Source organism: Numenius arquata, chromosome 1, assembly GCF_964106895.1.
Source record: "Numenius arquata chromosome 1, bNumArq3.hap1.1, whole genome shotgun sequence".
Lineage (NCBI taxonomy): Eukaryota > Metazoa > Chordata > Aves > Charadriiformes > Scolopacidae > Numenius > Numenius arquata.
In genome coordinates, this window is record NC_133576.1 from 85310373 (window position 1) to 85327791 (window position 17419).

At 37.2% G+C, this 17419-nt stretch overlaps 1 protein-coding gene across 1 annotated transcript in view; it reads right to left on the reverse strand.

The window, feature by feature from the left end:
• Positions 1–17419, reverse strand: part of GPC6 (glypican 6) — a 771666-nt gene that overhangs the window by 337385 nt on the left and 416862 nt on the right. Inside the window, exon 3 of the mRNA XM_074168620.1 lies at positions 7751–8142. Within this exon, the coding sequence (XP_074024721.1) occupies positions 7751–8142 (392 nt within the window). The remainder of the gene's footprint in view (positions 1–7750; positions 8143–17419) is intronic.

Genomic DNA, 17419 nt, shown 5'->3' on the forward strand with positions numbered 1-17419 from the left:
GTCGTGGAGTCCCCTTCTTTGGAGATTTTCAAGACCTGCCCTGATGCAGTCCTGGGTAATGTGCTCTAGGCAATCCTGCTTCAGCAGGGGAGTTGGACTAGATGATCTCTAGAGGTCCCTTCCATCTCTGACAACTCCGTGATTCTGTGATTCCATGAAAAGCACTGTAATCCAAAGATCTTTGCTTATGACTGATACAAAGAATCCAGGAAGAGAGGACTACTGCAAATATTGAGATGTGAAGTGGTAGACAGTAGGAATAAACCAGGCTGGTAGACCTAGTTAAGGGATACTGAGCAAGACCAAATACCTTACTGAGCAGTATGACTCAGTTAAACTCAGGTTATTAAGGTCAGTACAAAGCTAGCTGAATTAAATTTTAGGACCTAAGAAATGGAGAGGTTGGGCTGGATTATATCTGGCAATTCTAATAGATAGGACATGGACCACAGCTTTTGCAGACCTCCTACCTCCATTTTCCTTTTGTTGGAGTTGCTGTTTCATTTTAGACCTTTTCTCCTGAGCTGCTTTTCTGGGACATCTGATGTTCCAGTGCACAGAAAGTGGAAAATAGATCAGTGCACCTGCAGTAAGTCTGGCATATCTGGAAGGTGTCTGATTTCTTTTCTCATGAAATGTCTGCAAATTAACTGGATCAGTTTACGTCCCTTTTCTTTCCAGGAAAGGAGGAAAGATTTCCTGCATAGCTGAAGAACTTCAATTCCAAGGATACTGCCCACAAAGCACTCCAGTGTAGATAACCCTCACTCTTGCTTCTATGCCCCAGACATCTCTGAGCCCTGAAACTCCCCATGCTGGATAATCCCTGGACTCCCTGCCTGAGGAACACCAAGGGACAGGAAGAAGGAAAAAAAGAATGTGGCCCATTCACAGCATGGTATGATGCAGTTCTTGGAAAGATATACTAATTCAATTAAAACTCAAAAAAAAAAAGACAAAAAAAACCCTTAAAAAAATAGACACAGAAGCAATCATAAAAGCTATGCTTGCTCAGCTGGGCTGTTTCTAAACTAACAATTTGAACTAAGGATTAAAGTTTAGTGAAAACCAAGTCTTTTTTAGATCTCCTTTCCCTCTGTGACTTTAACAACCAAATCTCTTCAGCCAATGAAGTTAAAATACACAGGTCGTGTATCTCTTGATCTGTCACACTCTACAAATCACATTTTGCAGCACTAAAGTATTATTTGTTTTGGCTTTTAATTACCTAACTTATCAGCATGTAGTATTTCTCCCCCCCTCCCTACAATAATTACATTTTGAATCAGTGTGACATTCAATATTGACCTTTATTTATGGCTCCCACAAACTGTTGAATGTTTATTTATAAACCATGAAAAGTAGAGTTTGTAAGAATATTGATTCAGCGTATTAGAAAAGCAGTGGTCTGGCATTCTGTGAGTAAAAGTAATCACAGGCAATTACTAGAGACTGCTTTTCACTACTAATCTTGGGTTTAACCTTATAATTGTATTACTGAATTTGTTTCACTTTGCCCATATATCACCAGGTTCCTAATAAGAAGTCTGATATTAACATAATTTAATAATATTCAGGGGAAGAATGGTTTTAATTGGTTTAAAAAGAGGGAGACTTATAACCTATACCATGCAATGAGAAAAGTACTGTAACAGCCTTTTTTATTTTTCAATAAATGATAATTAATATTTAAATGTATTAATGAAATAAGTTCTTAGTGCCTGGGTCACAAATCTTTGATGTTGATGCCACTAACAAAATCACTAACTGCTCCTAATGATGCCCCTGAGCTAAGATTCACTTTACTCCTGGTATAAAATCTACTTTCATTGCTGCTAGCATGAATTTGCAAGTGTGAAAGGCAAAGTTAAACTAAGAACAATTTTTCTTGACATTATCCCAGTATATAATGGGAAGAAAGTGGCCAAATTCAGAAAAAAAAACCCTCACAAAACAGCCAGACTTAGAGAAAAGCAAAACTAGCAAACAATAGCTAAAAACCTAGACCTGTGTAAATAAAAGTACTCTGCACTCACTTGCTGTTCCTAGTGAGCCAGATTCAGTGCAAGAACCAATGAAGATGTAACTGTCTCCCTGGGATTAAATTAGAGCTCTGAGCAGCAGTGGGTAATGACAGCTGCCTAATGACTGTGCTTTTGGGTAGGACTGCCCAGTCATACTTCATTATTTGTTGGGTTTTTTCTACTAAACGCATACGTTGTCAATGTGAATTTGCCCAGGCTAAACCATGAAATCAAGACAAGTCAGGTTTAAGATGCTATGTTCACAAAAAATAAAAAATAAATGTGCCATTTTTTTTTTTTTCTATAACTTTTAATTAAAAGTACATAGAAAGAAAACGTTTCCAGGAAAAATATTCTTTGGGTGGAATTCTATCCTGATGGGATAACACCCTGTTAGTGAAACAGTTCTGCCTGTACCAACTAGTACAGTATTTTTGGCAAATTTGTTTCCGGTTAGGGATTTAGACCGTCTTTTGAAATACCCTGTTTCGGTCTTAATCTTTTATTGGAAACTAGTTCTGTTTTCTATAATCTGTGTTTGATCCAGAGCTCTTCCTTTATTTAATGAAAAAAATTCTCCAGAACATCAAGTTTTATAATTGTTCTAATTCAGTTATGAATATATTTGGGAAAAGTATTTCAGGAATCATAAGCTCCTATGGAAGTCATAAAGACCCTCCGTTTTTTTAAAATTTTATTTTAATTTAAAATTTAATTTTAAAATATTTCTTTAATTTTAATTGCTTTATTCCCCTAATTTTTTTTTTCTGCTTACATATTCCACCGCTCAGTAATAGCTCAAAGAGAGTATTATGATCACTGAGAATGCTTTTTTAGAGTCAGAGAGAATAACTTAACATTATTTTCTTGTAAATTATCCAGAGCTCAGCCATAGTAAAAGATGAACATGAAAAATATGCATACATTTTTTCTCTCACATTATTGGAAATCACAGCTGGCAGCAACTTCAGAAATATTTTCAGTAGTTTCTCCAGTTTAACATTAAATACTAGATCACAGCTGCTCAGGAAGGTTTGTTTGGTGTTTTTATTTTGTTTTGTTTTGGTATTTTTTTCTCCAGGAATAAGTTGAGAAAAGGAAAATGCATTTAAAACCATTGACATTTAAATATGCTATATTTTTTATGAGGAAAGGAAAAGAATAGCAAATATTTTCCCCATTAAATGTTAACAAAGCAGAAAAACCCATTGTACAAGTTTTTAGGATCTGAAAAAGTAGTAGAAAAACAGGTAGTAGAAAATGTTACCAATTATTTCTGAGCCCGTAGCTCAGAAAGTCCATAAACATCTACTAACTATAGCTTAAGAAAGTGTACTAGGTGAGAAGCTCTGCTCCTATACTGACCTTTAAACTACTGGGCACTGAGGTAAAAATCAACTAAACAGACTTCTGCTGTGCCCAAAATGGCAGTTATGTGATATATTGAATATTATGTATTGAAGCTGTGTCAAGGGAAGTTCAGGTTGGACATTAGGAAAAGGTTCTTCACTGAGAGGGTGATCAGTCACTGGAACAGGCTCCCCAGGGAAGTGGTCATGGCACCAAGCCTGTCAGAGTTCAAGGAGTGTCTGGACGATGCTCTTAGTCATATGGTTTAGTTTTAGGTAGTCCTGTGAGGAGTAGGGAGTTGGACATGATGGTGCTTATGGATCACTTCCAACTTGAGACAGTCTATGATTCTATGATTTTTCTATAGTAATGAATAAACAGTTTTCATTTTTCTCACTTTCTTAGATTATAATTGCATTTTGTTCATATACATACACAGCTTTATAAAGCATATATAGAATTTAGCGAGCTGAAGTCTACTCAAGCCAGTAGAAATACACTGCATAGAGTGGAGATTTAACAAGCCCCTAGCAAACATAGACTGACAAGTTTTTAATGCATTAGTGTGAGAAATAAAAAGATTTTAAAATCTCTGAAAATTGAAAAGTGAAATTGGACTTTGAGATTATGAAAACACTGTTCAATTAAAACTGCACAACTTCAGGTAGATGGAATCAACTATTGCAATATAATAGAAAAAATAGAAAAATTACCAAAAAAACCCCCAAACATATCCTAACTGCCCTCCCCACATTTGTCTAAATGGGACTTATCTAAATTATAATCTCACTGACATAAGCAAATAGCAAACCACTATTGTACAAGGAAAATGTTTGCGATATATTGCCTATTTTGAGTGTGCTTGAGCGCGTACTTTGTTGGAAAAAGTGGGGAGTATAACTCTTTTGCAAGGAACACACTGACTGCATCACTTTCAGTCAATACTGACATTACACCCTCTCTGAAGAGAAAGTATGTATCCCTGACATTAGATAGGGAATAAATCCTTCTGAGTGTGTGACCCACCAGCTCCTTTACGGAAATGGGCAGAAGAGGCTGAGAAAGTAAATTAAAGGCCCAAAGGAGATGTTGTTACCAACTTTCTCATTAATAAAACTCTTTCTCACAGTGTTTAAGGTGTAGGATCAACTTTTTTCTATGTGAGTGGCCTTTGAGAGTGGCAGTTTAGTGAGATAATGGGTCCAAAAATAGAAAGCAAGAAATCTTTTTAGCTTGTGATGTTGCAGCGACGGGATCCCTCCCTGTTCCCAGCCAGTGTAGACAATGGACAAAGATTTCTGTAAAAGAGCTGCAACAGTTCATCTTTTCATTTTCTCTTTTTTTTTTTTTTTCCCCATTTCTCTTGACTTATCCAGTTGTGGCATTCTTATCACAGAATCTCTCAATATTAGAAAACAATGAAAATGAAATTCATGCTGAATCTGGATGAATTCCAAGACGGCAATAAAAAATATTTACCTGCCTCCTTTTTTGGTTGCAAAGTTATGTGCTAACTCTAAGGAATGGTTGCAGTCCTTTAAAATGACATTTAAATAAAAGGATTTGTCATTTTCTGCAGTAGGTAGACCAGCATAAAAATCCACAGTAATGATATGATCACGAAAACTTGGATCTCAGACTCATCACAGCCTTTCCACGGGATATTTATTAATCTTGAACATTTGGTGTCTCTCGGGGCTCTTCGCATCTGCCTCACCATGATGCATATGACATAAAGTCCCTAAAACCAGCAATTGTTTACTATTTGCTGTGGGTACAAATACAGCCACTGAGATTTTAATACCAAAGTCAGTCTTGCAACCAAAGCATATTCTACATTTAAGTAAAAATGTTTATTTTATTAATCTTGTAATATCATCATAGGATAATTTGAGTTGGAAGTGCACCCAAGAGATCTCCAGTCCAACTTGCTTCTCAAAGCAAGTTCAGCTCTGAACTCAGACTAGCATGACCTGATCATCTCAAAGGGCTTTGTATAATCAAGACCTCCATGGATGAAACCTGCGCAGGCTCTCTGGGCAACAGATCCACTGCTTGGTCATCCTCATGGTGAAGCTTTTCCTTATATCCAGTCTGAACTGGCCCTGGTTTCAGCTCATGCCCATTATGTCCCACCATGCCCCACTGTGAAGAGCTTTGCTGCATCTCCTTGATGACCTCCCTACAGGCACCAGGAGCTGCTGCTAGGTGCTCCTGCAGTCACCTCTTCTCTAGGCTGAACAAGCCCCAGTCCCACAGCCTCTCCTCACAGGGCAAGTACTCCAGTCCTGACCGTGCTGGTGGTCTCCACTGAACTCCCTTCAGTTTGTCAATGTCCTCCTTCTATGGGAGGGGCCCAAACCTGAACACAGTATTCTAGATGTAGTCTAATAGAGTATCACGATTTACATATATCTAAAGCAAAGAACCTGTACTGTATCTTGCACCAACCACCAACCACCATGCACTTTTAAAGATTTTAAAGTGTTGCTTTCATGTTAAAAGAAAAAAAAAAACAAACAGAAGCACTATTGAGCTATTGTTATCATCTTCAAGTGACACTACAAAAAGGCTCACGTTATGATTACTGAGCTAGTAGACCTCATTATAGGATGACAGGATCTTTTAGCAATCTTGTGATAAGCCCTATTCTTGAAAGGCCTTATGTGCCAAAAACCCAGCAGGTGAGAAGAAAACATCTCCTGGGTATGTGAGAGCGGAGACACCAGCACATTCTCTACATTCATCTACATACACAGGAAAAGCTACATCTCAGCAGATGACTCATACCTCTTTGGGATTCACAAATTACACATCTGTTACATGAATTACGTAGCTTACTCCTTGCAGTATGATCCAGTTGATGAAGCGAGACCTAATGTCTATTGACAACAGTGACATCAGAGCTCAGCACTTTCACTTAAAACCTTAACCACGGGGGACATCACCATTCTTCAGAGGAAATCTGGGGCTGCAGATATATGCATTCTGCACACTCGGAGGCTAAACAGCTCTACCTGCCTCCAACCAGACTGGGAGGGCTGGAATTTCATGCCAATGCCCTGCAACTGTTCAGAAAGGACTGCAAGAATTGGCAGTGCCAGAAAAAAAATGAAGGCAACCCTGTAGACCAAGAATGCACTTGGGAGGAAGAAACCTTAATTGTAGCTGGGTAACCAGGATCATGTATTTCATTCACTGACTTTTAAGTGCAAAATGACCCTTTCCTCCCATGCAGTCCCCTAGGCATAAAATCAGGCCCTCACTTGTTGACTACCTTGGCTTCATGGCTTCTGAATTTGTAATTGCAAAATATGACATCATACAGGCTAAGAAAAGGTTAGAAGCCTCATCTTCTGTGCTTAAATTGCAGCCTACTGTACAATGTATCAGCTGTACCTCTACCTCACCTCCTGGCTGTGGTTTAAATGAAGCAAGAGAGCCAGTCCACTTAATGAAAAGGAATGGCTTAAGCTTGTAAATGCAGGAAGTATTGCAAGGGGCAAACATCAAAATCATGCATGCACTTATTGTCCAGAAGTGAGTATTTGGGCATTTCCTAGTAGATCTCACTAGAGCACTTCAGAATTCAGAATACAGTTAAGGTCTAAATACACTACAGACAAAGACTGTGAAATAACCAGATCACAGAACAAGTATCTACTTGGAACAGCAATTCAGAAAAATACACCTGAGTTTGAAACACTGTGGAAGAGAAAGTCATTCAGGCACGTTTCTGATACCCAGATGGCTTATTTTTGTGTGTGTGGTTTTGGTTTTTTTCTTACGTAGTTTTAATTATGTGCAGCCCTCAAGGATTATAATCGTCATAAATATTTTCATAGATAAATAATTAAAACTAAAATAAATGTGAGTCAAACCATCCTTTGGGAAAGCTCAAGCTCTGGAGGTGTCACTATTCATCTATTTTCTCATCAAAAACATGACTAGACATTTCTCACAAAATCCATCACCCAGTTGCATGATGAATGAATGATGAGGTCTGTAGTGCCCTAATGAAGAGCAGCATACATTTGCCTGAAACATTAAATTCTGATCATAATCATCATCTTTATACATATAGCCAGTTTTGAATTACTAATGGCAACCACTACTATACTATAACACTGATGTATATTGGTATTTCATTGTGCCCTAAGCGAAGAGAAATGCTTTCCAGTCAGTATCACCTTAATATCTCCACAAGGAATTAAAAACTGTTGCCCCTATTTATAAACTTTGGATGGGTATACACAGAAAAACAACCAACCGAACAACCCCCCGGCATGATGAAAAATAAGGTGCACAATCAGATTTCAATTGTCTAGCAAGTTTGAAACAAATTCAAGCTTAAAAAAACCCTGATTTTAGATTACCTTGGATACTCTGTTTGCAACCTCTCTGCCTACTGTCAGCCCCTGAACAAAGGTCCGTGCAGCAATGAACGCTCTAGTCACTTGAACCTTCAGCTTCCTGGGTACGTCTCCAAACGGCTTCAGCTGGTCTGTGTATTTGCTTACACACTCCAAGTAGTCCTCAGTGAAATGGTACTGGGGGTTTATGAGCTGGAACATCCGCTCCAGCAGCCGAGCCCAGAAATCGTTCAGCATTTCCTCCAAGTTCACGTTGCCTCCCGTGTAATACCGCTTCAGCTCTGTGAAGAGGTCCTGGAACACCTCAGAGTTTTGCATGTACAGCATGCCATATGTCCGGACAAACATGTCGTTTAAGGATCTTTCTGCATTCTCCAGAAGCTCTCGGAAAAATTCTGCAGGGAAAACAAGCAGCTGTTAACAGATATACTAGTAAGACATGGAGGGTTTTCCTATGTTACCTTTAGTAAGGTTTGTCTTAATATGTTGTTACCACAGTGCTTTACTAGTGAAATTCATCTATTTGGATAGATGAATATAGCTTTATTTAGACGTAAGGAGAAATAGAGTATAACCTGAATTCCCCAACAAGGTAGAAAGATGTAGAACCTATAATGCTGAACATGAAAAACCCATTTAAAACAACTTCAGTGAGGGTAGTTCCACTCCTTCTTCAGGTACTGTTTGAACATAACAATCCCCGTCCCTTGCAATATCCTCCATAGCCAGTATACTAAATCTTCTAAGCTAAAAGCGAAGTTATTAATATGATGGTTTAACTGAAAATTTAATGATTTTAGAATAGCTAGATAATGATAAGTTCCATTTTGCTGAAGTTTTTAAAATGTAGAAGAATGCCATGGAAATAAATCTGAAAACTTATTTGCAAATATTCTTGAAGAGGACTTAAAAGAGACCTGAGTGGAAATGAGCAGAATCCCTCTTAAAAGCATTAATGTGTCTAATACTAAGAAAATATTAGTATTTTCAATAATTTTCTACTCTACTAAAGAACAGTACTAAAACCCTCCACCAGTCATGCCATAGCCAGCCTATTAATTCCATTTTGTGTTAGTTGTTGGTTTAGAAACAGCAGACTTTACACTTTTTTGAAAGGATTTAAAAAAAAAAAATATTCTTGTAGGACTGGGGCCTACAAGAAAGCTAGAGAGGGACTTTTTACAAGGGCATATAGTGATAGGATGAGGGATAATGGCTTCAAACTGGAAGCGCATAGATTTAGATTAGATATCAGGAAGAAATGTCTCATTCTGATGGTGGTGAGACACTGGAACAGGTTGCACAGAGAAGTTTTAGGTGCCCCATCCCTGGAAAGATTCATGACCAGGCTGGATGGGGCTTTGAGTAACCTGGTCTTTTGGGAGGTGTCCCTGCCCACGTCAGGTGGGTTGGAACTAAATGACCTTTAAAGTCCCTTCCAACCTAAACCATTCTATGATTCTAAGATTTCAGACTTACTGCTTTTTATCTACCCAGGCCCAAACCATGACCTATTTGTAGTTTTGGCTTGTGGAATTTATTCTTACTGGAAAATGAGCCCAGTGGAAATATGTAATCATATCTTCTGTTAAGAGCCTTTAACTTCCATATGGTGCTCAGGTTTTCCCAAGAAATTCACCGACCATGTGCAGTGTTTCTTTAAACATATCTGACAAAAGGAGGCCTAGCTTCTTCTGATTTTTAGAAGATCCCATCTTCCTACAGGGTTCATTTGTCAATGGCTCCTGTGGCCTGTAAATGGGGCATTGCAGACATCAAGGCAGAGATGGCAATGTCTTTGGCAAAACACATATATATGCGGTGATTAAATGATTCGCACTGATGCAGGAATCATCATGCAGCCAACTCTGGTTTACCAAATTCTAAATATGTGGTCACTACCCAGAGACACATCTGCATGTACCAACTGCAGAGACCTGCTGACTTCTTACAGTCTTGGCTAATGCTATAATGTGGGTACTCTTAACACAGGGCCCTGCTGTGGCTACAGTGACTCATAAAAATGCAGAACCACTGCAATGCTGAAGACAAGATGGCAATGAAGACTATGTAAGAAAAAAGCCACACTAAATTTGAGGATTTGCAACTGTGATCAGCTCAAAGCAGAATCCACTGAACACTATGGACCAGTCTACAAGGACTTGGTAAGAAAAGAGCCTCTTCTTTTTGGCAGAAATTGTGCAGAGCTGCAGTCTTTGATCTTCCAGATGACTGCATTTATAACAAAAATGTATACACAGAAAACTGAGTATATGTCAAAGCACTTATTAAAGGGAAAATATGTTCTAATAAATGTATAGATATCTAAACTGTCATTAAAACCACAGCTCTTCATATGGAATAAATTCCATCTGGAAAATAGTATGCTTTTGCCAAATAGTTTATGTAGGGGAAAAAAAAATAAAATAAAAAAACCCACCAAAAACCCACAAAAACCACAATCAAAAAGAAACTCCTGTTATTCTTTGTTGCCAAATAGAATAACTTGAGGTCCACAACATACAGTTTTCTCTGTGGTTTTTCCAAATTATCCACTAATTCTGACAAAGCAGTTTTAGAAAAAAAGCAAAACAAAGCTGTTATTCAGCCCTAACCATGACCTGGTGGTATCCTTGATGTCTTTATCATCCTGATTACTATTTTATACATTCAACATTTCATCTTCTAAGAAATGATGTATACTGGCTGTACTGCTGAATACATCTAGCTCTCTAGCCACAATCTGAAGGCAAAAAGACGGTAGAGAACTTGGGACTCAAATGAAAATTTGTTTTAAGGTTGAAGCCAGGCGTTCAGACCAGTGCAATTGGGAATGACAAGTAGGAAAGACAATCATGAAAGCAGTGAATCCAGGCACCTCTACTTCTCACCCATAAGGCTCTGTATGCTGAGGGGCTGCTGTAAGCCATTCACATGCCGGCTCCTCCCAGTCCATAGCTATACTGGGGATCCCACTGTTTATCTTAAAAGATCATGCCAGTCACAGAAAAGCATAACTGAGTTTGCCGACAGAATCTTGTCTGAGATTGTTAGACTATTATTATTTCTTTGTGTGAGGGTAATATGTAGCAATTTCACAGTCAGCTTGTTGGAAGCCAACCAAACTTTTCAGGGAGGGGTAGACATTTATTCTGTGCTTGTACAGCATCCAGCACGATGTGGTCCATGCTGGTGACAACCTTTATTTATACTGTGGTACAAACATTATCAGTAACTCCACAAACTTAAATTTCATGCTAGTCCAAATGTGACAGTATACATATGAATTTGTTAGGACAGCTAATGCCCTCTAAATAGCAGTACATTTATTTAATTTTCAGTCTTCTTATAGATCTCCATAGCTCTTTGAAAGCTATTGCTTAGAGGAAGTTATTATGCTATTAAAAAGCTAGACTGTTGGCTTTCTGTACATTTTGATACAAAAGACGGTTAGTTTAAGAGAGTTATCTGCATCAGTAACCCTGAGCAGGATCAGGATAATAAAGCAGCAATAACTACAAAATTTGATATCTTTTCAGTTCCAGACAGAAAGAGATCTCCCCTGTTGTACTAATTAGAACAATTCTCAATCAACTCCTGTCTAGCAAAAGGAATGCTGCTGTGAAGGATCACTTGCTTTTTTAGTCCACAAACCTTCCATACATCAAGGAGATAGTTTGCTTTGCAATGCTTATGTACAGAAACTGTATGCTGGCATAACTGGGCACTTGTTCAGTTATGTCAAGAGAAACTGTACTTCCTTCTACAAAGGTTGATTTTTTTCCGTGGTCTTCACAGTAATTTAAAGATTTTATGTTCATTGCAAGGACAATATTTCATCAACTTGCAGGTAGCTTTTGAAAAATAATGTAATACTTCAGCTCAAAGTTAAAGACCAAAGATGAGACAGACATTAGTCATGTTGCTTAATGTGCTTCTGGAAGGCACTCAAGCACTAGGGTGGGAGAGGAGAATCTATATGAGAGAGAGCTGCACAGTGTTTTAAAATATATATCTTGTGAATTTTTTTGCTGCCAAAATAGGCTGTCATGAGCAGTGTTAATGCTGGAAATAATTTTTCCTGATTTTAAGTGGTGATTCATTTATATGACAGAATATGTCCCGGGTATGTCTTATGTCGCAAGCATGGTTTTATACAGCTTTCATTTATATAGCTAGAGGGTCTCAGGAAGCCTATTCAGTTCTGCTTATGAGGTACATGGAAAGGATAAGGTCTAAGGCACACTGAGCTACTGAAAAGAGGGAAAGAAGATTGCTATTTCAAACCATTACATGCTCTATACAGGTTTAAATGATGGATTTTCAGTCAATGGATAACAAGCTAGTTTTCATTTTTAAATATTATTTGTACATTTAGGACACAAGATTGATAATAACAGTCTCTACAAATTGTTATTAAACATTTTGTCTATGATAAGACAACACAACACACTTAAAAATTGAAAGGATACATTACATTGCTAGAGTCTCTTAGTGAATGGTAGGTATTGCACCTAGATTAAAAATAAGGTCTTGTTAGCTTTCACACTACCTTGTCAATTGAAAGCTGACTTTCTCACTCTATTTTAACATAGGTAATCTAGTGTCATAATGCATTCGAGCTGGGAGCTAGCCTAATTCCAAAGTGATAACTAGTTGTCGCCATATGTCAGTGTAACAGGATTGGGGATAATACTGCAGCATGACATGATGTAATAACTGCCTTCAGTGAGATATAATCACAACCATCTACAGGCAATTATTAGATAAACAAAGTTTTATTATGTTGGAGCTGTTGTTCTATGATCATTCCTAGCCTGACAAATTCCCTTTTATTTTCTTTTCCATCTGCAATTTAAGCAAAACCAACACCTGACTGTAGGACAAGGTGCAAAGGAGGAGACAGTATGTTGTCTGATTCCCAAATGCTCAAGCTTTAAGACCAAAAAGAAATTTCATTTAATCACCATATTAATTACCAATTAATTAATTACCAATTACCATTCAGCTTTCCTTTTCAGCAGAACTTGAGATCTGAATGTTGTACTATGGTGCATCTGATACATTTTCACTGCCCTATTTCTGTCTTTCTTTCTTTGTTCATGAAATCATTCATGAAAAAAATATTTTGGTGAACTCTTCATCTTTTTGCAGGATTCCTGCAAAGGCTTTTTTTTTTTTTTAATTTTTCTTTTTTTATTCCACAATGGTATCAATTAGTGAAAGATGTGATTTGTGTCAAGGAAACTCAACTGAAATTAACCTCTGTGGTTTCTATGTTTTTTCATTTTCCAACTGCTTTTTTGTAAAGTTTTCCAGAGACTGTGTTCTAACAATAACTAACCTTACAAAACAAAACAAACTCAATTTAACTTCTTGATTGAGGAAAAATTGCTGTAAGGAGAATACTTACAGCAGATGATTTTTTTTCTTATATTTGACATTACATTTGAATTTATATTCAAGAGTGAACAAATCGTATGCATAAGGCTACCAGTGCATTGGTATTACTTTTTAGTGAGCCTGAATAACTAATTTTAAAATTCCCTTATAGCTTTTACCTTTAGAAATGGTAAATGGTCACAATTGGTAAATGAATTTCAGCTCCCATTAGGAACAACAAAAGCTACAGTGTGATGAGGTCTGTTGAAAATTGCTCTCCTTTTTTAACTCATTTTGAATATATACACATTGCATTTAAAGCTAAGAAATACAAGTCAGGTAATTAAATGTGTCCTATAACTACAAATTTCAGAATAAGTGATTTACAACTTCTACTTATGTCTTGGGTAAAATCACCTATAAGTAAAATTATTTTGGATATCGATAGCTTTCTAGAATGTCCTGCACCTGCAAATATCATGACATTACGAAATCTTTTGGATGGTACTAAATTTTTTAGAAGCCAATGCAGTCTCAAAGATTGTGAGTAAAGATAAGAGTCTCTCTCCCCTCTTTGATCCCTCCATTTCCCAGGCTACTGCAAGACTTGATACTAGAAGATAATTCTTCTACTGTGATCTTCTTCCCTGACTCCTGTCCGGAGTCCACCACTTCTTCTCCCTTGTGGGTCAGGCTGTTACAAGGATCGAAGGAGACCCAGGGGAAGGGGAGACCACTGAGGCTCCATTATTAATGGAGACAATGCAAACAGCACTGTCCTCCACTAAAATGGGGAACATGAGAATGGGAGGAAACACAGACATATCTATCGTGGGCTGGGCTCAGGTGCAGGCAAATGGAAGAAAAGATAGGCTGATATTTATGTATCAAATGCTATTATCACAATCAGAACCTAATCTGACAAAGAATTTAAGGCATTATTTAATGCCTATGTGTAAAGAAGTTATTGTATAAATGAACATTAATATAGAGTTAAAGGATCTGTCATCTATTCAAAGGTGATTACGTGCATTGATAAAGGTCCAAAAGACTTTATTCTGCAACACTGAAATCCATGAGAACATTATCAACAACTTCAGGGGATGCAGGTGAAACCTTTAAATGCTACACTTACTGTTACTTCACTGGAAAAGGTCATTTACTAACACTTGAGTATGTCTGCAGGGGAGACTTGATCCTGCCATTGATTCTATATAGACAATCCTGCAACTGGGTGAAACACATCACTTTCACATGAGAACTACTAAATTGGATATTAACCCTTACTTTTTGAAATCTTTACTGCTCTCTAGAATCTCAATTCATATTTTGTTGCATCTGGTACTTTATACTGATTATGTATCCTTGTTTATAAATATGAAACCCGAAATTCCTCAAATCCCCTCAAAGAATTCATTGAACTTACAGCGATAACCAAGAAAGAAAATGCTAGGAAAAAAAACAAAGCAATAAGATAGCTTTACACATAATTTATATATACACTAATAACTGTCCCTGAAGGTCTTACTTTCATTATCAAGTGGAAAATGCCCAAGTGAAGTACTCATAAAGCATAAGCAAAATGTTACACGGCATCAGAAGGCGACATTCTAGAATATTTATGAATGGGCATTTAAACGCTTAGAGCAGTAGTATTGTCATGAATATCCATGACCAAGGAGAGACATGTAGCATTTCATGGATATCTGTGAATTTCAGAATGATGAATTTTACATCATATGTTCATAAAAATGCATAATGCCTCATGAAAAATTCATGAGTCACCACAGTTTCTTCTGAGAAACATTTAAAGCTTTCATGAAAATGATATTAACAATATATAAACTATGGGACTCAGTGCAACAATTGTTTTAAAATATAGAGACTTCTGTTTTTGCCTACACATCACTAGAGGCTATTAAATATCCAGTTCAATAGTTAAGGAAATTTACCATCTAACATTTTGTATGAAAATTCTTTCCCATGTTTATAATCTACAACAATCTTTTAAACATACTAAAAGTTTGTTGTCTTTTAATACAGGGAAGTGTAAGGTGGACCAGAAGACATAGGGGAAAAGTAACAACAAATTGCCTTGTTACAAGCCAGATAAAATTGATTTAAGCCAGAATAATTTATATATTCTGTCCAAAGAAGAAAAATAAAAAAAAGGTATGCAATTTTTTGACAAGCAGGTCCCAAACAATAGACAGTATTTCCTATCTTTAGAAGCAGTCCTATGGTGTTCTTAGGTCAGGTGTTGTGCTGCAGAGGAATGTGGCACTGAAGTCACTGCACGCCTTCATGCCTGTTCTCAGAGTAGACAGATTGACTTGACTAAGGGTAGGAGTCATTCATCTGGAAGGAGGCTCTGGCTGGCCAGAGGAAAACACTGAAATCTTCATTGACTTTTATTTGCAGTGTTGTGATTAACCATGACTTGACAGTGGCGGCACATTGGAAGTGGGCTTTGGAAGCAGAAATCTCAACCTGGATTTTGGCACATATGGAATTGAGGAGGGTTTCTTTACCTCTTTTAGAATAGGGGTTTTTTTTTTGTTTGTTTCTTCCTCCCATTTCGAACAAAACAGACTAATGAAACAGACTAATGTGAAGAGCTGTCATTGAGGAGTTTGTAAACCAGTTCTGGGGCTCTACTCAGCTTCAAGAAAGAGCTCTTTTCTGGAGCATCTACTGGATCAAATCTATTTGGCAAAGTACCAGTAAGAAGTGCAGTTCCTGAATCCCAGTGTCGAAGGACAGGTATCAAACAGATCAGACTGTGTGTATCACGATATGTTTAAAATTAGAACTGCAGCTACTTTCACATCACATTTGCAAGTGCAGAGAGCTAAGATGTATTTGCACAGTTGTATTTATTTAATGTAACTGCTGTAAATCCATTGCAGTTTTCCCTTCCACCTCATTTCACCTTTCTCTCTCTCTGAAATAAGCTCATTTTAGTATTTATAAAGAAATCAGCACATTACATCAAAAAACCCTCTAAGATGCGAGACTTGAGACAGATACTACTGCAATAACTGAAAAGACTTCTTTTTGAGCTAACCAGCAGAAGCCTGCTGTAAGAGTAGTTTGAAGTTTGACTTCATATTGAAATTATTATATACATAAAATAGATTTTGTATATAAGTCTGCAGTTTAAGAGGTAATGAAGTCATGTTGATGGTTTTTCCAGACACCTCTGAATGCAACTAATAACTTCTGTTATGGTTTAATACCACTAACAAGAAAGATAAAACTACCTCCAAGGTAATTTAGTTATTTTCGAATTTATCCCTGCATCCACACTCAATGGAACCCCATGCACCATTAAGGCCAAGCAGTATTAAATCCAGGCTGTTTGCCCAATTGTTTCTTGACTATTTGGACATTGTTTTCAGTACTATTTGCTACTCTAATAACACAGAGGTATGACTGAATTTCTTCCTTTTAAATTGAGCTACACAGTCAAACTTCACTGAAGAGGCAAACTTTCTTTTTGTTTTGTGACATTAAACAAAGCTAACTTAAATACCAGGAAGTCAACTTAAATATTCTCAGTTTGTTAGAAAGATGATTTTTTTGTTGTTGTTCTGAGGTAATAGTGGGACAGTTAAGGAGCAACAATGGTCCTAGAGATCAGATTTGGGCAACCAGTGATTTAAAACAAGGCAATGCATAAAATCATAGATTAAATTAAGGATTAAGGTTAAGGATAATACAGTTGGCTTCAAAGAAACTACAAATGTAGGAAAAGATCTATCACTTTTGAAGAAAACAGCCTCTCAGATCCTGGATCTGCATTCATGTGCTGGTAGAAAGACCTTGGGTCCCCTATGGGGCTTTGCGAAGTCAATAAACTTTCCTACCTAGATGTTTCAAAGATCAGGGATTAAAAAACAAAGTTCATATTTGAAGAGCTTTAAAGTCAACAAAAATCTTCACCTGCAGACATTGGTTCACTGGATCAAGATGCTGCATGATTGATTTTTATCTGACCTACCTTCTCAACAGAAATGTTTCTTTCTCCTAAGAGTGTGTCTACTGGGAAAGCTTTGCACTCAGAAGGAAACTTAGATATAAGATATGGAACGAAGAACTGAAAAACTGTCTTTGCAAGATTAGTATATATTTAGGGTTACATTAAATTTCAAACAGTATCATCTACTTTTTCTTTGATGGAACTAGCCAGTGGCCTTAAAACTCCTAGGACAAGTTTATTTGGAGAATTGTTCCCTTTTATTAGCTGCTGTATTGCATATGGTGTTTCCATCTAAATGGATATGTCAG